This window comes from Brassica napus, chromosome C8 (genome assembly GCF_020379485.1).
Source record: "Brassica napus cultivar Da-Ae chromosome C8, Da-Ae, whole genome shotgun sequence".
In the NCBI taxonomy this organism is placed as follows: domain Eukaryota; kingdom Viridiplantae; phylum Streptophyta; class Magnoliopsida; order Brassicales; family Brassicaceae; genus Brassica; species Brassica napus.
Window position 1 is genome coordinate 32,629,928 of NC_063451.1, and position 7,300 is coordinate 32,637,227.

Here is a 7,300-nt window from a genome sequence, read left to right on the forward strand (position 1 = left end):
ACTTAATATTTTGTCGTCTGAAAACAGACGACTAAATATTAAGTCGTCTGTTGTACATTATCAGCCAGAATAAGTCGTCTAAACCGGACCAAACCTTAAAGTTTACCAATGTAATTTTAAAGCTAACCGGATTATTTACCCAATATATAAGGTGATTTTTTTTTTGTTTCATTTTTCGCGATATTCAGAAACCCTAACAGTTCTCTCTCAAAGGCGATTTCGAATTCCCACGATTTCCGAACAAACCATCGTTCTCAACATCGGCTATCTATCTCACTTCATTCTCACCGTTGTCGCCGCAGCTTCTTCTAACCCTAGCGCCGCCGATTCCTCTAAACCCTAGCGCCGCCGATTCCTCTAAACCCTAGCGCCGCCGCTTCCACTATTTCCGAACAAACCGTCGCCCTCGCCACCGTGGTCACCAACGTTCTAAACACTAGCGCCGCCGCTTCTTCTAAACCCTAGCGCCGCCGCTTCTTCTCTGTAAACCTTAGCGCCGTTTCTCTGTAAACCCTAACGCCGCTAAGTCATCAATCTCGAGGAAAAGATGAACATAAAACGTTGTCTCTATCAATTTACTCATTCTCACCGTTTCACGTTTATTTTTTCAGATCTATAACCGCAATGACGAGTACTCCAACTCCTTCTGCGACTGGAAGACTTGTAAGTAATTTAAGTCGTCTGGAAAGTCTTCCAACTGGACGACTTAGTAGATGACTTAAATATAAGTCGTCCATTTGGAAGACTTTCCAGACGACTTAATTATAAGTCGTCTACTAAGTCGTCTGGACTTATATTGTTGTCTTTGATTATTTTGCAGACAAAAAGGATGGATATTCCAGAACTCCCCCGTAGGTTATACACATCAGGGGAAGAACCAGAAGCCCACAATAGCATTTCGTATCATACGGATAACAGCAAGTTGCATACTGCTCTTAGGAAAGCTCTTACTGATGACGAATTTGAAGAGCTCAAGGAGTCGAGTTTGGGAGTTTTCATCAAGTTCAAGGAGCAGGGATTTGGTTGGGCTTCAAGGCTGGTTCACTACATGCTCAGTTTCAAGCTGGACATTAAGAAGAAGTATGAGATGTGGTCTCTCGTTGGTCCAGAACCTTTGAGGTTTTCACTGTTAGAGTTTGAAAACCTCACTGGTCTAAACTGCGAGTACATCGAGGACCTTGAGACACCAAAATGTGACGTTACCCCAGAGATGGTTTCTTTCTGGGGGATGCTGGGAGTTCATCTGGAAGCTGGGCCAACTACTGATCAGATAATAGCAGCACTGCAGAGATGCGGGGATTGGTCCAGGGAAGATCGCAAGCGGCTCGCGTACCTCTCCATCTTCACTGGATTCATTGAAGGGAGAAAGTTTTCAACCGCTACACGATCTACTCTGGCAAGGCTAGTGATGGATTTAGAACGGTTTGAGAATTATCCATGGGGGAGAGTCGCATTTAAGGTGCTGATGGACTCTTTGTGGAACAAAGAAATTGCTGGCTGTTACACCGTGGATGGGTTTATACAAGTTCTTCAGGTCTGGACGTACACAGCTATGCCGGAATTGGGTGCTAGTATTGGTGGTCCCAGAGCAGACAGTCCGTCTCCACCGATACTGGCTTACGAGGGCAGCAGAGGCCGCAGATCAATGAAAGCTGCTATCTTGAGTCAGGTATTTACTTCAATCCAAAAGACTGCGCAGACGACTTATTATAAGTCGTCTGGAAGGTCGTCCAGCTGGACGACTTATCGGACGACTTAATTAAGTCGTCTGGAAAGTCTTCCATCTGGACGACTTATTAGACGACTTATTATAAGTCGTCTGGAAGGTCTTCCAGCTGGACGACTTAGTAGACGACTTATAATTAAGTCGTCTATTTAGTATTTTTTTTCAAATATCTAACTCGATTCTTCTATTTACTGCAGACCCGCGTGATCAACTTTGTTGAGAAGGACATTAGTGAAATGTGGCCAAAATGGGACTCTGAGGTTGAGGACCTGCCCGCGGAGAACATCATTAAAGTCATGTATGAGCGGAGACCGTGGAAGTGGACCATGGATTGCTGGGAAGTCACTGGTACTAAGGTCAATACAAAACCTAAGGTTGTGACTCCATCAAAGAAGGCCAAAGAGATGGTTGTGTTGGAGGAGGAGGAGGAGGAGGAGGAAGACAATCCAAGACCTCGGAAGAAAGCTCGTAAAGAGGCTCCTAAAGTGGCTAGTGAAGAGGCTAGAGAAGAGGCTAGAGGGGTGACCAGAGAGGAGTTGGAAATTATGTTCAAGGGCGTAGCTGACTGCATGAAAAAAGGGTTTAATAAGTGCATGAGGGAGTTTAGGAAGTTGTCCGATAGATTGGAAGCTGTGGAGAAGAAGGTTGGTGTCACCAATCAGGCTACCCCTCAAGATAAACAGCCTACCCCTCTTGCCAAAGAAACCGGGGGTAGAAACAAACAGGCTACCCCTCAAGATAAACAACCTACCCCTCTTGCCAAAGAAACCGGGGGTAGAAACAAACAGGCTACCCCTCATGCCAATGAAACCGTGGTTAGTAACCAGCCTCCTCCTCATCAAACCAAACAGCAGCCTCCTCCTCCTCAAAAGAAACAGCAGCAGCCTCCTCCTCCTCAAAAGAAACAGCCTCCTCCTCAAAAGAAACAGCCTCCTCAAATCAAAGAGGTTAGTATCAAATCCAGGGTTAACTAGTTGTCCAGACGACTGTAAAAGTTGTCTGGACGACTAGTTGACCCTGGACGACTTAAACGTAAGTTGTCTGGACGACTAGTTGACCACGGAAGACTTAATTTTAAGTCGTCCAGGTCCAACTAGTCGTCCAGACAACTTTTGTTTAAGTCGTCCAGAGTTAACTTGTGTGCAACTTTTATTGCAGAGATGGTTGCCGGAGGATACAGCAACCGAGGCGAACTCGGTAAATAAGACCTCCAAAGAGATTGTTGCTGTCACTTCCACCGATCACCAACCGAGCCTCGCTTCCACCGATCAACAACCGAGCCTCGCTTCCACCGAGCCAAGCGATCCAGTTTCAGAACCGAGCCTGGTTGTATTGGACAAGCGTGCAAAGAGTAAACGAGCGAAGAAACCTGCTCCCACTGTGAGATCTCCTTATACGGCAGAGAAAAAAAAAGATAAAGTGGCAGCCTATAATCCATTTCCGCCAGTAAACAAAGATCGGTTGAAGGAACTCGCTGATTGGTTGAAAACTGATCCGTAAGTGATTGCTTTACCCATAATAGCTTGATTTAGTCGTCCAAAACTGATTGCTTTTTTGTTTGCAGTCATTATTTAACTAAGACCGAGGACAAACCACGTACATCACCAACAAGGTGGTACCACTTCCTCCGGACAGCCAGAGGATGGCTGGAAGACTGCGTAAGTCTTCTGCACACGATTTAAGTCGTCTACAAAGTCGTCCAAGTAGACTACTTTCCAGACGACTTAAAGATAAATCGTCTGGAAAGTCGTCTACTTGGACGACCACGTAGACGACTTATATTTAAGTCGTCTGGTAACTTCTAACTTGTTATATTTAATATGCAGCATATAGATGCTTGGATTAATGTGCTAAGGCAGAGGTATCAGGAGAACCCACAAGCTTTCAGGAGCGAGCGAATGTGCTTCCTGGATCACAACTTTTCCCAGTCTTGGAGAGAGCAGTATCACCTCTTCAAAACATCGGAACCTGATCACAAAGGTTTAGGAAGAGTTCTACCTGGTGGGGCGTCGTATTTTTATGACGGATCAATACCTTCATTTTGCCAATCAAACAAGAAGTGGGGGGAGGACATTGATGATATCTATGCGCCAGTGAACTTGGACGACAAGCATTGGGTTGCTATTTGGATATCGATCCCTAAGAGGCACATAGTCGTCTGGGACAGCATACCTTCATCTAGTGTACCAGACGCATGGGATGCGATAATGGAGCCTTTTCTCCAGATGGTCCCTTATCTGCTTGTTGAGTGCGCAGCCACCGACGAAATACGGGTCAAATACGGGTTGGAGCCATACACATATGAGAGACCGCTGAAAGGTGTACCCACGGCCAACAATGGTGATTGTGGCGTGTACACTGTAAAGTACATTGAATGTCATGCTCTCGGTGTCTCCTTTGACCCTAAAGACTTTGCTAGGTGCAACGCAAAGAAAATGAGGGATAATATGGCGGTGGATATATGGAAGGAGCTTGTTGATCAGCATCTAAAAGAAAATGTGGATGGTGATAAGTTCGTGGGCTTGTATGATTAGATTAGTGTTTGTATTTGAACTTGTCTTTGTATTTGAATATATAAGTTGAACTTGTAAATATATAAGTTGTAAATATATAAGTTGTCTGGAAGATTAGTGTTTGTATTTGAACTTGTAAATATATAAGTTGTCTGGAAGAAATAAGTCGTCTGGAAGGTTTTCCAACTGGACGACTTACAAATAAGTCGTCTAGAAGGTTTGGACGACTTATTATAAGTCGTCTGGAAGGTTTTCCAACTGGACGACTTACAAATAAGTCGTCTAGAAGGTTTGGACGACTTGAAGGGATAGTAGAAGGTAGTCTAAAAATAAAATACACTTGAAGGGATAGTAGAAGGTCGTCTAAAAATAAAATACACTGGACGACTTAGTAGAAGGTCGTCTAAAAATAAAATACACTGGACGACTTAGTAGAAGGTCGTCTAAAAATAAAATACACTGGACGACTAAAAATTTAGTCGTCTGGACGGGTAATCAAGACTGGACGACTTAAATTTAGGTCGTCTGGACAACTAGTCAACTGGTTGTGTACATTGTGGTTTCGTATGGCCAGTTTCCTTGCAGTTTGAGCATCTCCGTGCCCTGTGTTTCTTCCTGGGTTTGTGTCCTCTCATCCTAGATAGCTCCAACCAAGATTGCCATCTTGATTTCTTCGGTCTCCCCCGACCACGCTTTAGTTCTGGAGGAAAGCATTCTCGTTCCTCAATATGTTGTGACACGATAGGATATATATTCTCTGAGTATCCTGCATACAGATAATTCTTTGAGTACAGTGGACATACAAGTGTGGAGATATGCAAACCAGCATGTATTCCAGCAGCTATAGCATGAGAGCAAGGTATTTTCTCCACTCCATAGACACCACAATCACACTTTGCATGTTCCAAATCAACCACACAGTCCATTTTGCCACCTTTGACAAAGAAATGCCATCCATCAATTGGTTCGACCGTCATCGTACCCGCTATCTCTTCTCGAACAGCAAGCAAGTATTCAACACCCCCGCTATGTTCAGTTGTGAGACTCAAAGCATCTTGTCTCCTTTTCCAATACCATTTTCCTAACTTCTGCCTTATGAACTCCAGCAGGAACGTAATCGGAAATCCTCTTGCTCGCTTCAGTGCGGAATTAATAGATTCAGCAATGTTGCTTGTTTTTATGTTGAACCTGTTCCCCTTACAATAAACCCTTGACCATAGCCTGACGTCGGCTTTCTCCAAATACGTTGCAAGTTCCGGGTTTGCACTCCGTATCTCAGCCATGTACCGGTCAAAATCGTAAACCGTGTGAGCATAAGCAGCCCCTTTCACCAAGTACATGAGATGTTTCCCTTTAAACTTTTTGACAATGTTATCTTGAAGGTGATAATAACATATTCCTCGGGTTGCCCAAGGAAACACCTTATCACACGCACTTTTAATGGCCTTGTGCCGGTCGGAGACTATCACCAGAGGCTTGTCATGAGATATACAACTAGCCAATTTTGTGAAAAACCATTCCCAAGAAGGTATATCTTCCTCATCCACGATCCCAAAAGCCAATGGGAATATCTGAAAATTGCCATCTTGTGCGGCTGCAACTAACATAGTTCCTCCATACTTTCCACTTAGGTGAGTTCCATCCACCACAATGACCCTTCTCTGATACTTAAAACCTTTGATAGAAGCTCCAAAAGAGAGAAATAGATACTTAAATCTTTTCATAGAATCAAGTTCTATCGCCGTGATAGAATCAGGATTTGCAATGGAGATTTGCTCGAGATATGATGCCAGACGCGAATACCCTTCTTCTGCTGATCCTCTCACCAATCTTTGTGCATATAACAGTGCTCTGTATGAAGTGGTGTAATCAAGCGCCATGCCAAACATGTTCCTCATTGCATCAGTGATATGCTGCGGAGTTATCCCATCAATGATTCCAACACGATCAATGAAAAGACTACCTACATACTTCGGAGTACAGTGTCTCCGCTGAGCGATTCGGTCTCCCGCTGAGCATAAATGTTTTTCCACATACTTTGTTACCCAAAACGTGTTTGTCCCATGTTTGACACTCGCTCTGACCTTCCATCCACAATAGCTAACCGGACATGTTGCCACAACGAGAGTTTTCGTTGATTTGTATAATTTGAAAGAAAACTTACCCCTCACTGCTGCCAACCGCAGCTCTGAAAGCAGAGCACCCTTGCTAACAAAACTCTGGTTGACATAGATACTGGTACCATTCGATTTTCCTCCTTCAATAGCATTTGTCTTAGCATATGTCTTTTGGATTTCTTCAAAACAAATATTATCATCATCTTCCTCGTCCTCATCTGGAACCTTTCCATAAAGACTGTAATCCCCACCATTCTGATCCGTTTCACCAACAATAGAATTATCAGCATCCTCCTCCCCATTTTCCTCCTCCCCATCTTCTTCCCATTCACCAGCTTCATCATTATCACCAACATCTTCTTCCCATTCACCAGCTTCATCATTATCACCAACATCTTTTTCCCATTCACCAGCTTCATCAATATCCCTTTTCTCTGAAACCGTTTCGACCTTGCTGCGGCTTGATACACAAAGACATACTCTATGGGTTTTGAGTATCTCCAGCAAGTTTCGAACTTGTCTATCACTTGTAACATGAATGGGAAGACTGCCTGGAGCCATCATCATTTCTGCTGGTAATGAGTAGCTAATCTCCACACTCACTGTTCTCATGTCCAGGTTATAATCTTCTTGAGCCATTGCAACAAGTTCAGCATGTGTTGAATCTTCATTCAATAAAAACAATCTTCCTCCTTTGAGATCATCAACCACAAAATCCCAACGGAAATCTCTCAACAACCATTCTCCATACACTGCATGTAACTGAAAAATCATCTGCAAATATTCAAAATAAAACACATTAGTAAACATAGAGAAAAGGGAAATGAAGAAGTTCAATAAACATTGCCGCAGACGACTTAGCATTAAGTCGTCCAGAAGACTTAAAGGTAAGTCGTCTAAAGAGGTCACTTTTGCAATTGAAAATTAAAAGGGACGACTTAATT

The 7,300-nt window shown here is 43.5% G+C and overlaps 1 protein-coding gene across 1 annotated transcript; it reads left to right on the forward strand.

Moving 5' to 3' along the window:
• The first annotated feature begins 829 nt into the window (after positions 1-829).
• LOC111208893 lies at positions 830-4,260 on the forward strand. The gene is made up of 6 exons (XM_022708535.2): positions 830-1,669; positions 1,924-2,247; positions 2,389-2,673; positions 2,885-3,222; positions 3,291-3,384; positions 3,553-4,260. Exons 1-6 carry the CDS (start codon positions 830-832, stop codon positions 4,258-4,260), a joined length of 2,589 nt encoding a protein of 862 aa, XP_022564256.2.
• The last annotated feature ends 3,040 nt before the right edge of the window (positions 4,261-7,300 follow it).

Coding starts and splice junctions, on each gene's coding strand:
- LOC111208893 (XM_022708535.2), top strand. CDS start 830: ATGGATATTCCAGAACTCCCCCGTAGGTTATACACATCAGGGGAAGAA. Junction 1,670..1,923: donor AAGCTGCTATCTTGAGTCAG/GTATTTACTTCA, acceptor TATTTACTGCAG/ACCCGCGTGATCAACTTTGT. Junction 3,223..3,290: donor GATTGGTTGAAAACTGATCC/GTAAGTGATTGC, acceptor TTTTGTTTGCAG/TCATTATTTAACTAAGACCG.